We start from the raw sequence: 24,518 nt of genomic DNA, 5'->3' as shown, positions 1-24,518 counted from the left end.
TTTCATTTTAAAAGTGAATATTTAATTCAACATTGCAATAAGAATTAAACAGTTAAAAACAGAAGCATATTAGTGGCTTAAAAAGGACAGCAACTTTAGTTTCTTTGGAGAGGATTTTGATTGCCGGTTGTCTACAGCAAAACGATGCTAGGAAAATGTCTGTAGAAGACAGAAAATCTCTCTGAATGCAAGTCTAAAATGCTTAAAAATAGGGATTAAAGGTTTTAAAGATGCAAACCAGAAGTATCCAGTATTAAGATGGCCAAAAAATGAACTCCACATAGTCTAGAGACTAGAATCCCAGACGATCATGACTGTTACACAGGCACCTGGCTGTGGTTCATCCACTACCACCTTCTTGGTTCTTCTAGATCCTTCTTGGCTTTCATCTGGGTAACTCCAAGGCACTGTGAGGAAAACAGATGGATAGATGCCCATTTCTCCTGTAGTCCCTCTCAGTTTGGCAATTAAGCAGTCAGTCAGTGAGAAAAAGATATTTAATCCATAACTTATAGTCCCCATAAGACCTCACTCAATTTGAAAAACCGCCAGTTCTGTCAAATACGCCAGCACTCCAATAAGGTATTTAGGACACAAAATCTGGGGAAAAAAAGACATTTAAATTAAAATACAATTAATTATAATATAGTTTGATATCTGATAAATATTCCAGACTTATTTTAAATTCCGTATCTATAAGCTAAGCTATGAATAGGAATTGTTATTCTAAGCCAAACAAGACTACTTAATAAAGATGCCTGACTTTAATAAATTTGCAACTATTAGTCAATGGTGCTTAGAAGGAATTAGATTAAGGTTCTTATTTATCCTGGCTTCCACTGATTAGCTACCTACCTGCTTAAAGAGAGGGGGTAGGGGAAGGGTATCTATGAACCCCTTGGACGTATATATCTCTACTTTCTAGAAAAAGTTTCATAGCTTCCTTCTGAAAAGTATGTACGTGCGTGCTAAGACGCTTCAGCCGTGTCTGACTCTTTGCAACCTGATGGACTGTAGTCCGCCAGGTTCCTCTGTCCATGGGGTTTTCCAGGCAAGAATAGTAGAGTGGGTTGCCATGTCCTCCTCCAGGGGATATTCCTGACCTAGAGATTGAACCCACGTCTCTTATGTCTCCGACCTTGGCAGGCAGGTTCTTTACCACTAGGGCCACCTCTCAAAGTTATACACAACACCAAAAATGTTTTGTAGAAACAAACCAGAGGCAGAAACTTAGTTAACACATTAATTTCAAACTTCTGAGAGGCAGTACAGTGTTGCAGTTAAAAATATATAAGTCTTTGAGTCAGATGCCTGGGTTTAAATTTCAACTCCACTTATTAGCTGTGTGATCCTTAGGGAGCCTATTTATCTTCTGTGCCACAATTTCCTCTTTACGACCTATGCAAGCAGGTTGTTGTGAAAACTAAATGGGACAATATGTATAAAAATGCTTACTAATGCTTGGCATGGTTAGTGCTTGACAAATGTTAGCTATCATCTGGCATTATTTGAACCTAGGAACCACAATTACTCTCTTACATCATTAAGAGAGGTTCTTAGAATAGTCCAGATAAAACAGGGCCACCCTCATATCCACAGATGGATACAAACACACTATATAAAACAGTTTGAAAATATACTTATTAATAGAATGTGAGCATATGGAAGTAAAATTTAAAATATATATAAGGACTTCATGAAATTGAATTCTAAGTATTTCAAAGTATTCCTTCATCGTGGAAAATATTATTGCTATGCATTCTGAAAACTATGCAAAAATAAGGAAAAATAACTAGATTTGTTCAAACTAACCTTTATTTTTCCATCAGTATGTGCTGAAGCTACAGATGTTGAAACACGAACCAATCTTGTGGCTGATAAATGAATTTTGAAATGCCTATGGAAATGTGAATACAGGCAGTCCATGAACAAGTCAACTTCCTCCTGGGTAACTTCCCCAGGTGTTTTGTGAACACTGTCCCATAAAGCTTTTGCATCTTCTGGATGTATGGCGTAAGAAATGTCCAGACTATGAGGGCTACAGGGTACAGACCAAAGAAATTCAGTAGTGGCCATATAATGGTCCATTTTGCATGCAGTCCACATAGCAGCCATCCAGGAAAGGTTAAATGCATTGATTGCTAAGGGACGGAAGTAACAGTCAAAAGTTTTCTGAAACCAGGTTCCAATTATAGCTGTATTAGTCTCTGCACCATTTACAAGGAATAAGGGTAGACAGGTGAAATCTTCTGAAACAGTCTCCAGAAGACTGTCTCCAAATACACAGCAGAACCAACCAGTCCACAACACTTTGCCTTCTTTGTGCTCAGATGGCAATTGAGATTTGGACAGAATCTATGAAGGAAAATCAAACAGGTTCATTAAATTCCAAAGTACATTTATTCTGGACTTCCCTGGTGGTCCAGTGGTTAAGAATCCGCCTGCCAATGCACAGGACAGGGGTTGGATCCCTGGCCAGGGTAGATTTCACATGCCTTGGGGCAACTAATCCCACAAGCCACAACCACTGGACCTGTGCCCCAGAGCCCATGCTCTGCAACAAGAGAAGCCACAAAATGAAAAGCCCTCACACTGCCAACTACAGAATAACCCCACTCGCCAAAATTAGAGAAGGCCTTCACATAGTAACAAAGATCCTCATACAGCAATGTAGCCAAAAATAAATAAAATAAAAAACAAAAGTACATTTACTCCTAAATTACATCGTCTCAGCGTTAATTAATATAGTACATTTAAAAATAAGAAGATATGTTGAATTAATATTACCTGCCAAAAACCACACAAAGAATTGTCTCCTTAATCATTATTAGGGTTTATTCAAGTTAATTGACCTTTCTCCTAATACTCTGATTAGGACAAAGTATATGGCAAGATCTTGGTGCAATCAAATGCAAAATAAGAATACCAATAAGGTATAATCAGGTACAGTATCCCGAAAAAAAAAATCTCAACCTGAGAAGGGACTGTAAAGTAAAAAGTTCACCAGATCCAACGTGCTGGAATTATTCCACTGGGAAAGATGCCACTATTTCCTAAGGCAGCTCTGTCTATCCACTTAAAATGCTCTTTTGTGTGTTAGATCCCATAGTTTCCAATCACTGGTCCTACTTTTTTCCTTACATGCATATAGATCAAATCTGATCTAATCTCTCTTCTACAGAAAAAGCCCGGCAAATATTTGATGGTCTCTATCATATGCTGCCAAGGTCAATATCTCCAGTTTCTTCAACCATTCTTCCTATGACATACGTTCAAGTTCTCACACTGTTTGGACACACTTCTCTGAAAACCTTTGGCACAGGAGTCATTCGTAAGTGAACGTAATTACTTCAAAAACATCTGATTACAGGACTGTTAACACCTTTAACCTATATTATACTCCTACTAATCTACCTTAGATTGCAGTAGTTTTCTGGTTTTTAGTTGAAAACGTTACATAAATTAGCCCTACATACTCATTTTCATTGTTAATAAGTAAATCCCCCACCCCCCACAACTTATACTAAGGCAATAAACGTATACCTATTAAAAATTTAATCTCTTTCAATTTGACCCACTGTGCCAATCCATTCAGATCTTCTAGAATCTTGATTATATTTTCCAGTAGATTGACTAACCCCTCAAATGTCAAATCTTCAAATTATATAACAAACATACCTTCCAGACAGTTATAGAAGTTTTAATTTAAGTTCAACCAGGACAACGTAAAGTTCACAGCCCTATATTATATATCCCTTTAGAGACAATCATGTAAACAATTACTTTGACCACTCTCCTCCTTGTTCAAAAAGTTATAAGAGACTTTCAAATACATTTAAAGCCCAGATATAGTATGTCTATCATATTTTCATAATCTAAAAGTCCTATAACTCTGTCAAGAAATAGATTTAATTTGAAAACTATTAGGATACTACACTAGGAATTCAAGAGGTCATTTATATTTCTCACAAGAATATTTGCTTGCCTGATAACATGCAAACCATATAACTTATTAAGGCCTCAACTGCTTTACATGACAGACTGCTAATTATCTACCCAGTATCTATTTTTCCTTCCACAATAATACAGAGATTTTACTTGGGCTGGCAAAGTACCTACTAAAAAAAATTTCTAGTCTCCCTTCCAACTGGGATGTAAAGAGAAGTTACTATTGGCTCTCAGCAAGTCTCATTCAAAATTTACTCAGTGGCAGGCAACCTGTCTGCCCTTCCCATCCTCCTCCTCCTCCTTGCCTTGAACTTACATATAATATTTAGAACTCCAGGAGCCAATTTAGATTACAATGAGACCATAAGCATGGAAGCCACGGACCAAGGATGATAGAGAAGACAGAAGGAGCTTAGATTATTAATAATTTCATGAAGCATTTATCAGCCTTGAAAAGCTTACCTCTGGACACTTTTTTGCAAAATAACTAAACCTCTATCATCACTGTTATTTAGACTTTCTGTTATATGCACCTGAACCTAATCCCAATAATCCTGAAAACCTTGCCAATACCATGAGGGTCAGATAGAAAGTAAATACTTTAGGCTTTGCAAGCCATATGGTCTCTGTAGCAACTACTCAATTCTGCTGTTGTAACACAAAAGCAGCCATAGACTACAGAAACAAATGAATGGGGATCTATTTCAAGAAAACATAACTTACAAAGCCAAGCTGCAGGCTATATCTGGGCTTCAGGTCATAGTTTGCTGACCCCTTATCGAACAAACAAAATTTCAACTGTTTCAGAACTTACCAATGACTAAAATGAGTTAACTCAGCAGAAACAGAAGTAGCAGGCATAAATAATAAAATAAATCTGGCTTCTTAATAAAACAAAGGATAGTCATACTACTTTTATACACTACATATAGGAAGAAATGTAAAATGTTACATTTTTAAGAGTAATTTGGCATGATATATCTACTTCTAGGATTTTAATCCCAGTAAAAACCATAGAAATATACAGATAAATTTACCAAAATGCAAAATTTACATTTAGTTACTCAAAATGACATGAGTTAACTAGTTACAGTGCAGATTATTAGTTTAAAAAGAAGCCATAATCATACTGCAAAAATATGGACAATATGACCACGATTTTAATAGATACAAATAGCCAAACAGACATATCTAGGTTCATGATGGAGTCTGCAGTTTTCTTACAATGTCTTTGCCTAGTTTTGGTATTAGGGTAATACTGGCCTTCCCCTTAGGAAGTATTCCCTCTGCTTCTAGCCTCTGAAAAAGCTTGTAGGAAACTGGTATAACCTCTTCTCTAAATGTTGGGTGGAATTCACCAATGAACCCATCCAGACCTGTTGCTTTCTGTTTTGGAAGGTTATTAATTATTGACTCCATTTCTTTACTAGACCTAGGTCTATTCAGATTGTCTACTGCCAAACAGACGTATACCAAACTGTTATCCTGTGGTTTTTAACTTTGTTTGTACTTAAATATTTAAGTTTTATTAAAAGAAACAGGGTTATATTGTAAAAGGAAAAATCTAATTGCTGTAATTTGATCAAACAAGATATAACATAGGTTATAAATCACACACTTGAGAATTTTAAAAACAGTAAGAATATAGTACAATTTCTAAACCAAAACAATGCACATTCCTTTCTCCTAGGAAGCAAGTATGACTTTTACAATATACCTGGACAAGAAATGCTTCAGGATCTCTTTGTGTTCCTTTCACTCCCATGAGAGTAGAGAAAACCACTTCGATGTTGAAGTCATCTCCCACTTCCACAGCAAGTCCTTTCTGCTTTTCAGCAGCAATAAATGCATTCAGAAGTTTAGAGTACTCTTTGAAATTAGTATAGGAGAATTTATATAAGGGAGTTAAACTATATAAAGTCCATTGTTTATGCAGAAGGAATGCAAACTTTTGAGGATCAACATCTTCCTAAAAAAAATCAAGACAAAAGAAGTCAGAGAATAAGGAAACATCAGGCGCTTCCCTGGTGGCCCAGTGGCTGAGAATCTGCCTTGCAACACAGTGGACACCAGTTCAGTCTGGGAAGATTCCACATGCCACAGAGCAACTAAGCCCCTGTGCTTGTGCAATCATAAATAAATAAATAAATAAATAAAATAAAAGAATTTGGAAACTAAGAACTTAATCACAGTATTTTAAGTATTTAATACAGATCTATTATTGGATACCTGATCTTCGCATTCCAGTCAAACTGAGTTTGTAGGACTCTTTGAAGATCTTTGAACAGACTTTTGCATCTGCTGTGCCTTCCCTTTTTGATGTTCTTCCCAGAGTGTTTACAGGACATGGTCCTTCCCTTTCTCTGCCCGAACGTCACTCAAGAGGGCACCCTATCTAAAGCAGCACCTGCATCCATTCCAACTTTGTCACTCTGTATCTCCTGAACATGTTTCCCGCCTCCCCCCACCCCCACCCCGCCACAACATTTATTATGTGACATTATGTACTTGTCCATATTTTTGGAATCACAGGTACCATTAAAAACAAAATAGTTCATTTCTATTGGCCCTAGGGCATTGTTGAGGGTCTTCACATACACCCCCATATAAGCTTCTAGTTTTATCCTGAGTTGAAATTTTCTATAGAATCCATACTTCCTGATATAGTCTCACAGTTCCACCTCTTTTAGAACTTTCAACACAGTTTTCCACTTGACAAAAATATTTGTCCTGACTGAAGTACTCACGGAAAAGTCATAAAACTTTTTTCTTATCACTTCAAAAGATTTGGGGCAAAAAAAGGCTGGGGGGGGATTCCCTGGCAGTCCAATGGTTAGGACTTGGTGCTCTCACTGCAGGGGCCCAGGTTCAACCTCTGGTTAGGGAACTACGATCCCACAAGCCCATTTGGTGCAACCAAAAAAAGATTTGGCAAAATTATTTGTATCACACAGAAAAAAGGAAACACTGAACCAGGCATTCTATTCTTGAATTTATATACAATCTCTGTTTTCTGGTTAAAAGCTATCACTTTCATTACCAGGACTAGGAATTTTTAAGGAAGTTTTCATAAAGAAGCAAAAATTTTCCCATATTCCAAAAGATACTAGACCTACAACAGAGAAAAGAAAACAAAGTTATAAGGAAGGCGTGGGTGACTTGGTCAGACTTCTTGCTAAGTGACTCAGAAGCATCCATCAAACTTGTATCCACTAGGGCTTTATTTCATGCTTCAATAAAATTAAAAATTATGAATGTTATATACAAGGTTTAGGGTTTTTTAATGAATGATCAAAACAGCATATTGCCACTAGACAAATCTGGGACAATATAAAAACCAAAATAATTTAGTAAGGAATTAGAAAAATTAAAAAAAAAACACAGGAATTCATAAGAATGAAATCAGAATACTCCCTAACACCATACACAAAAATAAACTCAAAATGGATTAAAGACCTAAATGTAAGACCAATCACAAAGGGGAAAATACAGCAAGAACTCTCTGACATAAATCATATCAAAATCTTTTTTGATCCACCTCCTGGAATAATCAAAATAAAAACAAAAATAAATGGGACCTAATTAAACTTAAAAAGCTTTTGCATAGCAAAGACAACCATAAATGAGACAAAAAGACAACCCTCAGAACAGGAGAAAATATTTACAAACAAAGCAACTGACATGGGATTAATCTCCAAAATATACAAACAGTTCATGAAGCTCAATATTAAAATAAAAAACAACCCAATCAAAAATGGGCAGAAGACCTAAATAGACATTTCTCCAAAGAAGATATACAGATGGCCAAGAGACACTTGAAAAGATGCTCAGTATCACTAATTATTAGAGAAATGCAGAACAAAACTACGATGAGGTATCACCTCACACTGGTCAGAAGAGTCATCATCAAAAAAATATCTAAGTATCACATGTTGACTCTTTGAGGAAGACATGGTTGCCACTGCCAGGAGGACCAACCCCATGTCCAAGGAGCCGTGGCTGCATGGGCACAGGAGGGCCTAGGGGAGCTATCCCACGTTGAAGGTCAGGAAGGGCGGCGGTGAGGAGATACCCCTTGTCCAAGGTAAGGAGCAATGGCTGCGCTTTGCTGGAGCAGCCATGAAGAGATACCCCACGCCCAAGGTAAGAGAAACCCAAGTAAGATGGTAGGTGTTGTAAGAGGGCATCAGAGGGCAAACACACTGAAACCATACTCACAGAAAACTAGTCAATCTAATCACACTAGGACCACAGCCTTGTCTAACTCAGTCAAACTAAGCCAGGCCCGTGGGGCAACCCAAGATGGGCAGGTCATGGTGGAGAGATCTGACAGAATGTGGTCCACTGGAGAAGGGAATGGCAAACCACTTCAGTATTCTTGCCTTGAGAATCCCATGAACAGTATGAAAAGGCAAAATGATAGGATACTGAAAGAGAAACTCCTCAGGTCAGTAAGTGCCCAATATGCTACTGGAGATCAGTGGAGAAATAACTCCAGAAAGAATGAAGGGATGGAGACAAAGCAAAAAGAATACCCAGCTGTGGATGTGACTGGTGATAGAAGCAAGGTCCGATGCTGTAAAGAGCAATATTGCATAGGAACCTGGAATGTCAGGTCCATGAATCAAGGCAAACTGGAAGTGGTCAAACAAGAGATGGCAAGAGTGAATGTCGACATTCTAGGAATCAGTGAACTGAAATGGACTGGAATGGGTGAATTTAACTCAGATGACCATTATATCTACTACTGCGGGTAGGAATCCCTCAGAAGAAATGGAGTAGCCATCATGGTCCACAAAAGAGTCCGAAATGCAGTACTTGGATGCAATCTCAAAAATGACAGAATGATCTCTGTTCGTTTCCAAGGCAAACCATTCAATATCACAGTAATCCAAGTCTATGCCCCAACCAGTAACACTGAAGAAGCTGAAGTTGAATGGTTCTATGAAGACCTACAAGACCTTTTAGAATTAACACCCAAAAAAGATGTCCTTTTCATTATAGGGGACTGGAATGCAAAAGTAGGAAGTCAAGAAACACCTGGAGTAACAGGCAAATTTGGCCTTGGAATACGGAATGAAGCAGGGCAAAGACTAGTAGAGTTTTGCCAAGAAAATGCACTGGTCATAACAAACACCCTCTTCCAACAACACAAGAGAAGACTCTATACATGGACATCACCAGATGGTCAACACCAAAATCAGATTGATTATATTCTTTGCAGCCAAAGATGGAGAAGCTCTATACAGTCAGCAAAAACAAGACTAGGAGCTGACTATGGCTCAGACCATGAACTCTTTATTGTCAAATTCAGACTGAAATTGAAGAAAGTAGGGAAAACCACTAGACCATTCAGGTATGACCTAAATCAAATCCCTTATGATTATACAGTGGAAGTGAGAAATAGATTTAAGGGCCTAGATCTGATAGACAGAGTGCCTGATGAACTATGGAATGAGGTTTGTGATACTGTACAGGAGACAGGGATCAAGACCATCCCCATGGAAAAGAAATGCAAAAAAGCAAAATGGCTGTCTGGGGAGGCCTTACAAATAGCTGTGAAAAGAAGAGAAGTGAAAAGCAAAGGAGAAAAGGAAAGATATAAACATCTGAATGCAGTTCCAAAGAATAGCAAGAAGAGATAAGAAAGCCTTCTTCAGCAATCAATGCAAACAAATAGAGGAAAACAACAGAATGGGAAAGACTACAGATCTCTTCAAGAAAATCAGAGATACCAAAAGAACATTTCATGCAAAGATGGGCTTGATAAAGGACAGAAATGGTATGGACCTAACAGAAGCAGAAGATATTAAGAAGAGGTGGCAAGAATACACAGAAGAACTGTACAAAAAAGATCTTCAAGACCCAGATGATCACGGTGGTGTGATCACTGACCTAGAACCAGATATCCTGGAATGTGAAGTCAAGTGGGCCTTAGAAAGCATCACTACGAACAAAGCTAGTGGAGTTGATGGAATTCCAGTTGAGCTATTTCAAATCCTGGAAGGTGATGCTGTGAAAGTGCTGCACTCAATATGCCAGCAAATTTGGAAAACTCAGCAGTGGCCACAGGACTGGAAAAGGTCTGTTTTCATTCCAATCCCAAAGAAAGGCACTGCCAAAGAATGCTCAAACTACCGCATAATTGCACTCATCTCACATGCTAGTAAAGTAATGCTCAAAATTCTCCAAGCCAGGCTTCAGCAATATGTGAACCGTGAACTTCCTGATGTTCAAGCTGGTTTTAGAAAAGGCAGAGGAACCAGAGATCAAATTGCCAACATCCGCTGGATCATGGAAAAAGCGAGAGAGTTCCAGAAAAACATCTATTTCTGCTTTATTGATTATGCCAAAGCCTTTGACTGTGTGGATCACAATAAACTGTGGAAAATTCTGAAAGAGATGGGAATACCAGACCACCTGACCTGAGTGCGTCTTGAGAAGCCTGTATGCAGGTCAGGAAGCAACAGTTAGAACTGGACATGGAACAACAGACTGGTTCCAAATAGGAAAAGGAGTTCGTCAAGGCTGTATATTGTCACCCTGTTTATTTAACTTATATGCAGAGTACATTATGAGAAACGCTGGACCGGAAGAAACACAAGCTAGAATCAAGATTGCCGGGAAGTATCAGTAACCTCAGATATGCAGATGACACCACCCTTATGGCAGAAAGTGAAGAGGAACTAAAAAGCCTCTTGATGAAAGTGAAAGAGGAGAGTGAAAAAGTGGGCTTAAAGCTCAACATTTAGAAAACGAAGATCACGGCATCCGGTCCCATCACTTCATGGGAAATAGATGGGGAAACAGTGGAAACAGTGTCACACTTTATGTTTGGGGCTCCAAAATCACTGCAGATGGTGACTTCAGCCATGAAATTAAAAGACGCTTGCTCCTTGGAAGGAAAGTTATGACCAACCTAGATGGCATATTCAAAAGCAGAGACATTACTTTGCCAACAAAGGTCCATCTAGTCAAGGCTATGGTTTTTCCAGTGGTCATGTATGGATGTGAGAGTTGGACTGTGAAGAAGGCTGATCGCAGAAGAATCGATGCTTTTGAACTGTGGTGTTGGAGAAGACTCTTGAGAGTCCCTTGGACTGCAAGGAGATCCAACCAGTCCATTCTGAAGCAGATCAGCCCTGGGATTTCTTTGGAAAGAATGATGCTAAAGCTGAAACTCCAGTACTTTGGCCACCTCATGCGAACAGTTGACTCACTGGAAAAGACTCTGATGCTGGGAGGGATTGGGGGCAGGAGGAGAAGGGGACGACAGAGGATGAGATGGCTGGATGGCATCACTGACTTGATGGACATGAGTCTCAATGAACTCTGGGAGCTGGTGATGGACAGGGAGGCCTGGCGTGCTGCGATTCATGGGGTGGCAAAGAGTCAGACACGACTGAGCGACTGATCTGATCTGATCTGATCTCTGATGGTTGCCACTGCAGCAGAGCCCTTGCCACCTGCCCCTGCTCATGATTCATCACTGTGCTCTTGTGGACAAACAAGTAGGTTAGGAAGCCACATCACAGCCATGGCCTTTAAAGGCACCAGCAAGATTCCTGTGGAGCCAGAGGTGGCCATTCACCAGATTAGGATTACCCTCACCAGTCACAGCCTCAAGTCTCTAGAGAAGGAATGTGCCTACCTGATCAGAGGCGTGAAGGAAAAGACTCTCGAAGTGAAAGGACCTCTTCAGATGCCTACCGTGACTCTGAGAATAACTACAAGGAAAACTCCTTGTGGTGAAGGTTCTAAGAATTGGGATCAGTTCCAGATGAGGATCCAAAAATGACTCACTGACCTGCACAGTCCCTGTGAGATTGTCAAGCAGATCACTTCTGTCAGTATTGAGCCAAGAGTCGAGGTGGAAGTCACCACTGCTGACGCCTAAATCAAACTTTTTAGTAAACTGATAATCAGTTGTTAAAAATAAATAAATAAATACATAAATGCTGGAGAGGATGTGGAGAAAAGGGAACTCTCCTGCACTATTGGTGGGAATGTAAATTGATACAACCACTATGCAGAACAGTATGGAGATTCCTTAAAAAAACTAAAAACAGAACTACCATATGACCTAGCAATCCCACTTCTGGGCATATATCCTGAGAAAACCATAATTCAAAAAGACCCAATGTTCAATGCAGCACAGTTTATAATAGTCAGGACATGGAAGCAACCTAAATGTCCACTGACAAATGAATAAAGATGTAGTACATACATGCAATGGAATATTATTCAGCCATAAAAAAGAATGAAATCAAGTCATCTGTAGAGACATGGATGGACCTAGCGTCTGTCATACAGACTGAAGTAAATCAGACTAAAGTAAATCAGAAGGGAAAAAATATATCGTATATTAACGAATATATATGGAATCTAGAAAAATGGTACAGATGCTATATGCAGGGCAGGAATAGAGATGCAGATGTAGGGAAAGGACATGTGGACATGGCGGGGAGGGGGAGCTGAGATGAACTGGGAGACTGGGACTGATGTATATGCACTACCATGTATAAAAGAGATACCTAGTAGGAACCTACTGTGTAGCACAGGGAGCTGAGCTCAGTGCTCTGTGGTGACCTAGATGGGTGGGATGGGGTGGGGAGAGGTCCAAGAGGGAGTGGCTGCTAGGTCACTTCAGTCATGTCCGACTCTGTGCAACCCCATAGACGGCAGCCACCAGGCTCCCCCATCCCTGGGATTCTCCAGGCAAGAATACTGGAGTGGGTTGCCATTTCTTTCTCCAGTGCATGGAAGTGAAAAGTGAAAGTGAAGTCACTCAGTCGTGTCCAACTCTCAGCGACTCCATGGACTGCATGCAGCCTACCAGGCTCTTCCGTCCATGGGATTTTCCAGGCAAGAGTACTGGAGTGGGGTGCCATCGCCTTCTCCGAGAGGGAGTGGAGATACATGTATATACACACACATATAGCTGATTCACACATATAGCTGATACATATATATACACACATATAGCTGATTTACTTTGTTGTACAGCAGAAACTAACAACATTGTAATTATACCCCAACAAAAACATAAAATAAATTTAAAATAATAAATAAACAAGATTTAATGAATCCATACTGATAAATGGATAAACAAATGGAATAGAAATGAGAAGGGCCTAAAATATAATGCCAAAAGCTAGCTGGAAAATACGGAGCAAATAGAGATGGAAAATCATTATTTTGCAACCATTATGATAAAGATGGAATTACGCAACTCTACTCAGTGCTCTAAATGGGAAGGAAATCCAACAAAAAGGGGACATACGTATATATATATAGCCGATTCACTTTGCTATACAACAGAAACTAACACAATGTTGTAAAGCAACTTTATACTCCAATTTATACTCCAATAAATACTAAGTTTAAGAAGAAAACCAGTAAGACTGAAAAAATTAAAACACAAATAAAAACTAATTTTTAAAAATAGGATCAGGCAAAAAACATCAATGGATAAGGGATGTTAAGTTTAAGGTGAAATTTTGACAAGGCACCAGATATATGTATTATCTTAAAGTGTCTCCCCACAGACTGCTTCTTAGTTGCAGGGGAAATAAAACAATAATTTCGGGGCAACACTTTCTAACAGTGTGATCAAAATTAACATCACCTATGTGCTATCAGGTGTTATCCCCCCAAAAAGGACACAACAGCACCTATACGATATTCCAGTTAGTGATACCTAACTTTAGTCTAATCTTGAGAAAACATCAGACAACTACAATATTCCTCATTTTGTATTGCTTCCCTGGTGGCGCAGACAGTAAACAATCCGCCTACAATGCGGGAGACCTGGGTTCTATCCCTGGACTGGGAAGATCCCCTGGAAGAGGGCCTGGCCACCCACTCCAATACAAAATGAAGGACATTCTATTTAAAAAAGGAAGAGGAGGAAACATATTCTTCAAAACTGTCAGTATCATAAGAGAGAAATATTGTGGAAACATTCCAAATTAAAGGAAGTTAAAAAACATATGGCACCGATAGTACAAATAATTGTTTTAACCATTTCTCATTCATTACTTGTGGGAGTAAGAAGATACTAAAAGTATCTTTTAGTTACAAATATTTATAATATATATATAATAAATAGTAACAAAATTTTTAAACGTTTTGCTCACATTCTCAGTTACTGGGAATACCAAGGAACACAAAAAACATACCTGCAGTTGTGAACCCTGGGGGATTTTCCTTCGTGGTGGAGTTGGGATAAATGAAGTCTGCTTCCTGACTGATTCTAATCGTTTCTGCAGAGGGGTGGCGCCTACAAAGAAATCTTTAAGCCTTGAGGAGGCGTCTTGTCTAGGAGTCAATTCCGGTGCATCATAAGAATCCATGGTCTGCATAAAAAGAAATAAAACCAGAATTCCAAACACTAAGACGTTAATTCATGCTTGTAGTTTCACTGATTCTTCTCCCTCCTATAAAGGAATTCTTTCTCTCTCCCTCTCTTTGCCTCAAGTTTTGGCTTTGTAACCAAATCTTGTATTTCTCATTGGCTAACAGGCTATCTTCATGAACATCTTACTGATACCTCAAACACAGTATGTTCAAAACTAAATTCACCTTCCATTCTCCTCCTTCTAAAAGCTAGCTGGTCCATTTTCAAATTCCTGTCAACTTTCTAAGTTAATTTAAATTTATTTACGTAGTCTCCCATTTCTACTTTTTAACATACAGTCATTAAGCATATTCTTTTGCGTTTTTTCCCTCAGTTTCCCCATTCATTCCCAAAGCTACTTCCTTAACCAGGGCTTATTACCACAACCGAGCGTTCCATATCTGAGGGCAATCCATTTTTCGGAAATGGCACTTTTAAAACAAAGAAAAAACAAAACAAACAAAAAGAAATGACACTTTATTATTAGTCCCCTGTACAAACACTTTACAGTGGTGAGATAAAGTCTCCTCTTCTGCTGGGTACTCTTTATTTCATAATGCAGCTTGTTCTTACCCTTCTCCTAGACATAAACACATTCTCATCTTCATGTGTCTGCCTATCAACTATATTCCCTATCTCAAGTGTTCTTTTTCCATTCCATCTCCATTAAGACTATGTTTGAATTTAATCTCCTTTCAAACAGCATGGTTTTATTAACCATTTCCCACCCCCCAGAAGACCTATGTTACACACTTCTGTGTCTGTATCAGTGGCTCATTCCCAGAAGCAGTGTACATATGCGTATAGAATGAGGTCTCAGGGGTAAATATTTTGAAAAAGCCCCAAAGCCCTCTAGATGACTCTAACAAAATCCCTCAAGAATATTCTACAAAGTCTTTGGAGATTAATAATACATTAGCCCATCCCCAGTGGCTCAGCGGTCAAGAATCCATTTGCCAATGCAGGAGACACAGGTTCGATCCCTGGATCAGGAAGACCCTCTGGACAAGGAAATGGCAAACCAGTCTAGTACTCTTTCCTGGGAAATCCCATGGACAGAGAAGCCTGGTGGGCTACAGTCCTTGGGGTCACAGTGAGTTAGACATGACTTAGTGACTAAACCAGCCCATATAGCTCTCTTTGATCACCTAGTCTATACCACTAATTTTGGCCCAAATTCATACTTCCTTATATTATTTTTTTGGTGTGTATTTCCTCTTTTCCCGGTAAGACTAAACTACTTTGAAACTGTGCTCTTTATATTTATCTTGTATAATTACCCTACTATAATGCTGAATACTCTGTTAAGGAAGTATTGGTTTAACTGAACAGAAGTATTTCATAGAACCCCGAAATTGAAAGGAGTTATGATCTAAAACACAAGAGAAGACTCTACACATGGACATCACCAAATGGTCAACACCGAAATCAGACTGATTATATTCTTTGCACTCAAAGATGGAGAAGCTCTATACAGTCAGCAAAAACAAGACCAGGAGCTGACTGTGGCTCAGATCATGAACTCCTTATTGCCAAATTCAGACTTAAATTGAAGAAAGTAGGGAAAACCACTAGACCATTCAGGTATAACCTAAATCAAATTCCTTATGATTATACAGTGGAAGTGAGAAATAGACTTAAGGGCCTAGATCTGATAGACAGAGTGCCTGATGAACTATGGACGGAGGTTCATGACATTGTACAGAAGACAGGGATCAAGACCATCCCCATGGAAAAGAAATGCAAAAAGGCAAAATGGCTGTCTGGGGAGGCCTTACAAACAGCTGTGAAAATAAGAGAATCGAAAAGCAAAGGAGAAAAGGAAAGATATAAGTATCTGAATGCAGAGTTCCAAAGAATAGCAAGGAGAGATAAGAAAGCCTTCCTCGGCGATCAATGCAAAGAAATAGAGGAAAACAACAGAATGGGAAAGACTAGAGATCTCTTCAAGAAAATTAAAGATACCAAGGGAACATTTCATGCAAAGATGGGCTTGATAAAGGACACAAATGCTGCTTCTAAGTCATTTCAGTTGTGTCAGACTCTGTGTGACCCCACAGACGGCAGCCCACCAGGCTCCCCCGCCCCTGGGATTCTCCAGGCAAGAACACTGGAGTGGGTTGCCATTTCCGTCTCCAGTGCATGAAAGTGAAAAGTGAAAGTGAAGCCGCTCAAGTCATGTCCAACTCTTAGCGACCCCATGGACTGCAACCTACCAGGTTCCTCCGTCCATGGGACTTTCCAGGCAAGAGTACTAGAGTGGGGTGCCATTGCCTTCTCCGAAGGACAGAAATGGTATGGACCTAACAGAAGCAGAAGATACTAAGAAGAGGTGGCAAGAATACACAGAAGAACTGTACAAAAAAGATCTTCATGACCAAAATAATCACGATGGCGTGATCACTCACCTAGAGCCAGACATCCTGGAATATGAAGTCAAGTGGGCCTTAGAAAGCATCACTATAAACAAAGCTAGTGGAGTTGATGGAATTCCAGCTGAGCTATTTCAAATCCTAGAAGATGATGCTGTGAAAGTGCTGCACTCAATATGCCAGCAAATTTGGAAAACTCAGCAGTGGCCTCAGGACTGGAAAAGGTCAGTTTTCATTCCAATCCCAAAGAAAGGCAATGCCAAAGAATGCTCAGACTACCGCACAATTGCACTCATCTCACACGCTAGTAAAATAATGCTCAAAATTCTCCAAGCCAGGCTTCAGCAATAAATGAACCACAAACTTCCAGATGTTCAAGCTGGATTTAGAAAAGGCAGAGGAACCAGAGATCAAATTGCCAACATCCGCTGGATCATGGAAAAAGCAAGAGAGTTCCAGAAGAACATCTATTTCTGCTTTATTGACTATGCCAAAGCCTTTGACTGTGTGGATCACAATAAACTGTGGAAAATTCTGAAAGAGATGGAATACCAGACCACCTGACCTGCCTCTTGAGAAACCTGTTTGCAGGTCAGAAAGCAACAGTTAGAACTGGACATGGAACTACAGACTGGTTCCAAATAGGAAAAGGAGTACGTCAAGGCTAGATATCGTCACCCTGCTTATTTAACTTATATGCAGAGTACGTCATGAGAAACGCTGGGCTGGATGAAGCACAAGCTGGAATCAAGACTGCTGGGAGAAATACCAATAACCTCAGATATGCAGATGACACCACCCTTATGGCAGAAAGTGAAGAAGAATTAAAGAGCCTCTTGATGAAAGTGAAAGAGGAGAGGGAAAAAGTTGGCTTAAAGCTCAACATTCAGAAAACAAAGATCATGGCATCTGGCCCCATCACTTCATGGGAAATAGATGGGAAAACAGTGGAAACAGTGTCATACTTTATTTTGGGGGGCTCCAAAATCACTGCAGATGGTGATTGCAGCCATGAAATGAAAAGACACTTACTCTTTGGAAGGAAAGTTATGACCAACCTAGATAGCATATTAAAAAGCAGAGAGATTGCTTTGCCAACAAAGGTATGTCTAGTCAAGGCTATGGTTTTTCCAGTGGTCATGTATGGATGTGAGAGTTGGACTATAAAGAAAGCTGAGTGCTGAAGAACTGATGCTTTTGACTGTGGTGTTGGAGAAGACTCTTGAGACTCCCCTGGACTACAAGGAGATCCAACCAGTCCATTCTAAAGGAGATCAGTCCTGGGATTTCTTTGGAAGGAATGATGCTAAAGCTGAAACTCCAATACTTCAGCCACCTCATGCGAAGAGTTGACTCATTGGAAAAGACTCTGATGCTGGGAGGGCTTGGGGGCAGGAGGAGAAGGAGACAACAGAGGATGAGATGGCTGGATGGCATCACCGACTCAATGGACATGAGTTTGGGTGAACTCTGGGAGTTGGTGATGGACAGGGAGGCCTGGCGTGCTGCGATTCATGGGGTCGCAAAGAGTCGGACACGACTGAGGGTTTGAACTGAACTGAACTGATGATTTAAAAGTTATAAAAATTATTTCCAAGTACTGGCACAGTTGTGCTTCCCCGGTGGCTACTGGTAAAGAATCCACCCACTAATACAAGAGATGAGTGTCAGGAAATCCCATGAGGTGGGCACGGCACCATACTCCAGTATTCTTGCCTGGATAATCCCATGGAGCCTGGTGTCCTACAGTCCATGGGGCCACAAGAGTTGGACTCTTAGCAACTAAACTACAATTGGCATAGTTACCCTTTTAAAATTTTTTTCACAGGAGTTTTTATTACTATATTTAAACTTCATTAGGTCAAAGTATGACACACTCTATTATCTTGCACAAAACTCCATACATAATTAAATACATAGTTCTCAAAGCTCCTGAGTGATAATGCCCAGAGCAAGATTATATACCATACAATTTAAATAGCAGCTACTGCAAAGCAATCTAGCTTTAAATTTGCACAGAATTCTATTCAAAAAGGAATTTCAATCAATATCACTTACAGAGAATGTTTTCTTTTTCAAATTTGTTATTTGGAATAATTTCTAACATTTATTGAGTATTCATCATGTGCCAGGTACTTTCCTAAACCCTTTAACAATCCTATGAGGTGAGTTATATATTCCCAGCTGACAGATGCAAAGACAAAGAAATCAAGTAACTTGCCACAGTCATGCAGTTAAAGATGCAAAAGCCAGAATTTAAATGCAGACAGTCTTAACACCAGAGTAGGTGCTCTTACCTCCTTGTTTCATGCCACTTTTCAGTAGGCATCAATTTCAAGACAAAATAAGCCTAACTAAATTTGACTCCTCTTAAAAGAGAAATGCTATAAATTCCAAAAAATCATTAAAGTCTATCTAGGTAAGAGAAAACTGGAGATACCAAGGGAACATTTCACATAAGGATGGGAATGATAAAGCACAGAAACAGCAAGGACCTAACAGAAGCAGAAGAGATTAAGAGGTGGTGGCCAGAAAACACAGAAGAACTATACAAAAAAGGTCTTAATGATCCTGGATAACCACAATGGTGTGTTAACTCACCTAGAGCCAGACATCCTGCAGTGTGAAGTCATGCGGGCCTTAGGAAGCATTACTACAAACAAAGCTAGAGGAAGTGATGGAATTCCATCTGAGCTATTTCAAATCCTTAAAAATGATGCTTTTACAGTGCTGCACTCAATATGTCAGCAAATTTGGAAAACTCAGCAGTGGCCATAGGACTGGAAAAGGTCAGTTTTCATTCTAATCCTAAAGAAGGGCAATGCCAAAGAATGTTCAAACTACCATACAATTGCACTCATTTCACATGCTAGTAAGATGATGTCAAAATCCTTCAAGCTAAGTTTCAACAGTACATGAAGGCAGAGGAACAAGAAATCAAATTGCCAACATTCACTGGATCACAGAGAAAGCAAGGGAATTCCAGAAAAACATCTACTTCTGTATCACTGACTATGCTAAAGCCTTTGTGTGGATCACAACAAACTGTGGAAAATTCTTAAAAAGATGGGAACACAAGACCACCTTACCTGTCTCCTGAGAAACCTGTATGTGGGTCAAGAAGCAACAATCAGAACAAGACATGGAACAAAGGATGGGTTAAAAATTGGGAAAGGAGTACAACAAGGCTGTTTATTGTCACCTTGCTTATTTAAATTCTATGCAGAGTACATCATGGGAAATGCGAGATTGGATGAATACCAAGCTGGAATCAAGATTACCTGGAGAAATATCAACAATCTCAGATATGCAGATGATACCACTCTAATGGCAAAAAGTGAAAGGGAACTAAAAAGTCTCTTAATGAGGGTGAAAGAACAGAGTGAAAAAAGCTGGCTTAAAACTCAACATTCAAAAAACTAAGATCATGGTATCTGGTCCCATCACTTCATGGCAAATAGAAGGGTAAAAAATGAAAGCAGTTGGAGAGGGTGTGGAGAAAAGGGAACCCTCTTACACTGTTGGTGGGAATGCAAACTAGTACAGCCACTATGGAGAACAGTGTGGAGATTCCTTAAAAAACTGGAAATAGAACTGCCTTATGATCCAGCAATCCCACTGCTGGGCATACACACTGAGGAAACCAGAATTCAAAGAGACATGTGTACCCCAATGTTCATCACAGCACTGTTTATAATAGCCAGGACATGGAAGCAACCTAGATGTCCATCATCAGATGAATAGATAAGAAAGCTGTGGTACATATACACAATGGAGTATTACTCAGCCATTAAAAAGAATACATTTGAATCAGTTCTAATGAGGTGGATGAAACTGGAGCCTATTATACAGAGTGAAGTAAGCCAGAAAGAAAAACACCAATACAGTATACTAATGCATATATATGGAATTTAGAAAGATGGTAACAATAACCCTGTATACGAGACAGCAAAAGAGACACTGATGTATAGAACAGTCTTATGGACTCTGTGGGAGAGGGAGAGGATGGGATGATTTGGGAGAATGACATTGAAACATGTATAATATCATGTATGAAACGAGTTGCCAGTACAGGTTCAATGCACGATACTGGATGCTTGGGGCTGGTGCACTGGGACAACCCAGAGGGATGGTACAGGGAGGGAGGAGGGGGGAGGGTTCAGGATGGGGAACACATGTATACCTGTGGCGGATTCATTTCAATATTTGGCAAAACCAATACAATATTGTAAAGTTTAAAAATAAAATAAAATTTTTAAAAAAAGTGAAAGCAGTGACAGATTTCTTGGACTCCAAACCACTGCAGACAGTGACTACAAACATGAAATTAAAAGACACTTGCTCTTTAGACAAAGTGTATTAAACTTAGACAGTGTATTAAAAAGCAGACACATCACTTGGCCAACAAAAGTCCGTTTAGTGAAAGCTATGTTTTCAGTAGTAATGTACGGAATTGAGAGTTGGACCATAAAGAAGGCTGAGTGCCAAAGAATCAGTTTTCGATCTGTGGTGCTGGAGACAACTTTCAGAGTCCCTTGAACTGCAGGGAGATCAAAAGGGTCAACCCTAAGGCAAATCAACCCTGAATATGCATTGGAAGAACTGATACTGAAGCTGAAGCTCCAATATTTTGGCCACCTGATGCAAAGAGCCAACTTAACAGAAAAGACCCCAATGCTGGGAAAGATTGAAGGCTAAAGGAGAAGGGGGTGGCAGAGGATGAGATGGTTAGATAGCATCACTAACACAATGGACGTGAATCTGAGCAAACTCCAGGAGACAGTGAAGGGCAGAGGAGGCTGGCATGCTGTAGTCCACGGGGTGGCAGAGTCAGACAAGGCTTAGCAACTGAACAACAAAAGTGAGAGAAAGACTACTAGCTTAAAGGACTGGTTTTGAGAAAACATTTCCCTTAAGCATTTAATACTACAGTAATGTGAAATAGCCCAATCCATGCATTAAAGATCAGAAAATGATTTATATCTGTTTTATTTTCTCACTCCATACTCAACAATGAGTATTTTTGCCCTGCCTGATAATTAAAGAGGTTAAAAATATATTTTGATTCAATTCTTTACTTTCCTAACATTCTTCCTTCCAACTATAAGGAAAGAGGTCCTTTTACTTGCTTTCTAAAGTCAATCCATCAACTGATATTCTCGATCTCCATAGTCCTTCACATCCCCCTTAGGCACAATCTTCCATGTTTATTTCAAACCTCTATCATCTCTTATCTCTACTCCACAGGATACTTTTCTTCCACTGCTGAGCATATTTGTTTAAAACCTATTCATCTCATTCCTTTTGAGACCAATTTCCTGGAAATGTGGTATACAACTATTGCCTCCATTTACTAATAAATATTTTACTAGATATCTTTAGCAATCTCTTACGTATCTATCACTACAAAGACACTGCAATTTGAAGATTACCACTGGCCCTTTGAAGACTGTCAACAATGTTTTTGTGAAAATCATGGACAATCATTGGGTCATCAAGTTTGCTCATCCTTATTCCTCTAAACTTTCTGCTATCTTGTTCTTTTCAAACACTCAACTATTTCTCCTCCTTGTTTCTTATAGTTTCTTCTGATTCATTTGCTGACTCCTTTGCTTCCTCCAGTTGCAACAGCTGGTGTCTCCCCAAACTCTGAAATCACTTGTTCTCCATAAGGAAACATTCATTCAATATACGACTCCTCTAGTCCCATACTTTTGCACCTGCATTTCCAATTTCCTGTAAAACACTGAACTTCTGTGTCCTCGAACTCATTAAGTTCAAAGCTAAACATTATTCCCGACCAATCTTTCCTCTCCAACTACCCTGTTTCTCGGTAACAATTCCAACTCTTCCTTCTCATTTTTCTCCCTGCCTATTAAAATACGCCTTAGTCATCTTTTACTCTTCACTCAAGTTTTACATCCAAAGTACCATCAAATTGTGATATATTCCTTAAAAATATATTTATTAGCCCTCTCAAATCACCTTCACTTCCATTCTTAATTTTAGCCACTTATTTCCAACTCAAGCCCCTTTCCCCAACCCAACCCTTTTCCCAACCCAAGACTAGTTTTTCCATAGACACCTCTCTTACCTTGTCATTACCTTGCTTGAGATCCCGTAACAATTCCCACACACCTAAATAAATGGAGTCAGAACTCTCTGTCTGGGCTTCAAGGCACCACCTTATCTGATCATAGTATCTGACCCTATTTGGGTTCACTCTTTACTGCTTTAGTTATTACCCCAAGATCCATGGACAAACGGTCTTCCCAAAATCTAACAGCCCTCTAAGGTTGAATGCAAAATGTTTTATGCATGTGTAAATGGTAGGAGAAGGGGGTGAAGAAAGGTCTTTTTTTCCCTGTGGTTAAGTCTGTGAAGAAATGGACCCTTACTTAAATCACCTTTGTACCTTGCCACCAACACCTAAGTCCAATCGCCCAATAACACCAATGTATTACCAAATCCAAGCTCCCTCTGCTCACAAGACAGGTCAATGATTCAGAGATGAGGTGTTCAGGGAAGCCAATTATTTTCCAATAAAGAAAATAAATTTTCTTTATTTTATGACTGTATTCGGAAAGCCAGTTGACCAAGAAGATGGTAGACTAACATCTCAAAATAACCATCTTATCCGGCGCTAGATGCCAGTTCTTTTATAGATGAGAGATGGGAGGAGGTGAGGAAACAAAGTAAAAAGGCCATTAATCTTGAAAGTATCTCCTAGAAGAACAAGCCTTAGGCAGGGGATGTACTAATTTCTTCCTTCCTGTCATCTACAGGCGGGCAGGGTTCTAAACCAAGGCACTTTAATAACAGTCAGGCAGAGGTGCAGAATTCTCAGGCAGGCCACTATGTACTACAATAACAAAAGCAACTAAAAGCAAGTCAAAGAAACAGTTTCAACACGGAATCAGAATTGGCTTTACCCTGCAACAAATGCTTAGCCCAGAGCTAAGCAGGTCCTGTGAAACGCACTTGAGCAGCCAAGTATTGTAAAGGTAACGACCACACGACAGGGCAAAACACAAAGTTTACTGCTATGGCTGAACCAATAACAAAGTATCTTACCAATAAAATGCCGTGATGACGCTGTCACCCATTCCCTTCACGAATCATTCTTCAAGCCGGGATCCAAAACTCCATCAAAACTGCAATCCCTCGAGGTAAAAAAGCCGCCAAAATGACAGCAAAGAGAAAGTCCAGAAGAACCCCTGGCCCTCCCAAATTCCCTCAAGCTCCACCACAAGACGCTTCAAGACGGACGCAAACGAGCCCAGAAAGACCTCCGCTCCCAAAGACGCCAGCCCAGCCTGGCACCTCAAGCCGAAGGGATATATCCGCTGCCTCAACCACCAGCTCCGCGACCCTCGCTCATAAGGAGTCAGCTTCAGCCCGCGGAGGGAAAGGGCAAGGGACAGTGTGTCCCACCTCGCCCCTCTCCACTTGAGCCCTCAGAGGCCAACGCTAGCTCGGAAATCCCGCCTTTGAGAAGCGGCAAATTGGCGTTCAGCCACCTCTTCCGTTTAAAATCGTTTCCCGACTCGCTCTGCGGCCGGACGCAGGACGTCTCCGCGGTGCCGATACCAAGTCTGTGAAGCTAATGAAGCAACTACGGTCGCCATTTTAACTGAGGGCATGGGAACGATCTAACCGTCTACTTCCCTTCTCTCTCTTCCTTTTTTACCGGCGTTAAGCATTCCTTCCAATTTCCTCCCGTAGTAAATATGGCTGCGACGACACCCTGCCTCCTCCCCCGCGCTCTGATTGGTTGACTCCTTCTACCGTAATTTTGG

At 40.0% G+C, this 24,518-nt stretch overlaps 1 protein-coding gene and 1 pseudogene across 3 annotated transcripts; one reads left to right on the top strand and one right to left on the bottom strand.

The window, feature by feature from the left end:
• CENPL (centromere protein L) lies at positions 1-24,268 on the bottom strand. 3 transcript variants are annotated; one of them, XM_086343727.1, is made up of 6 exons: positions 23,794-24,268; positions 22,814-22,857; positions 14,130-14,306; positions 5,666-5,917; positions 1,813-2,355; positions 1-600 (listed from the first exon to the last, which is right to left on the bottom strand). In XM_086343727.1, exons 3-6 carry the CDS (start codon positions 14,301-14,303, stop codon positions 529-531), a joined length of 1,041 nt encoding a protein of 346 aa, XP_086199853.1. In that variant the 5' UTR covers positions 14,304-14,306; positions 22,814-22,857; positions 23,794-24,268; the 3' UTR covers positions 1-528. The 3 variants fall into 3 exon arrangements, with proteins under 3 accessions (XP_086199853.1, XP_086199852.1, XP_086199854.1); XM_086343726.1 differs by lacking the exon at positions 22,814-22,857; XM_086343728.1 differs by lacking the exons at positions 1,813-2,355; positions 22,814-22,857.
• LOC147356357 (small ribosomal subunit protein uS10 pseudogene) lies at positions 11,252-11,845 on the top strand (annotated as a pseudogene).
• Positions 24,269-24,518: the final 250 nt, after the last annotated feature.

Source organism: Bos grunniens, chromosome 16, assembly GCF_055505025.1.
Source record: "Bos grunniens cultivar Pamir isolate PY7600 chromosome 16, Bosgru_T2T1.0, whole genome shotgun sequence".
Classification (NCBI taxonomy): domain Eukaryota; kingdom Metazoa; phylum Chordata; class Mammalia; order Artiodactyla; family Bovidae; genus Bos; species Bos grunniens.
The sequence above is the reverse complement of the archived record's forward strand: the minus strand, read 5'-3'. Positions and strand labels throughout refer to the sequence as shown.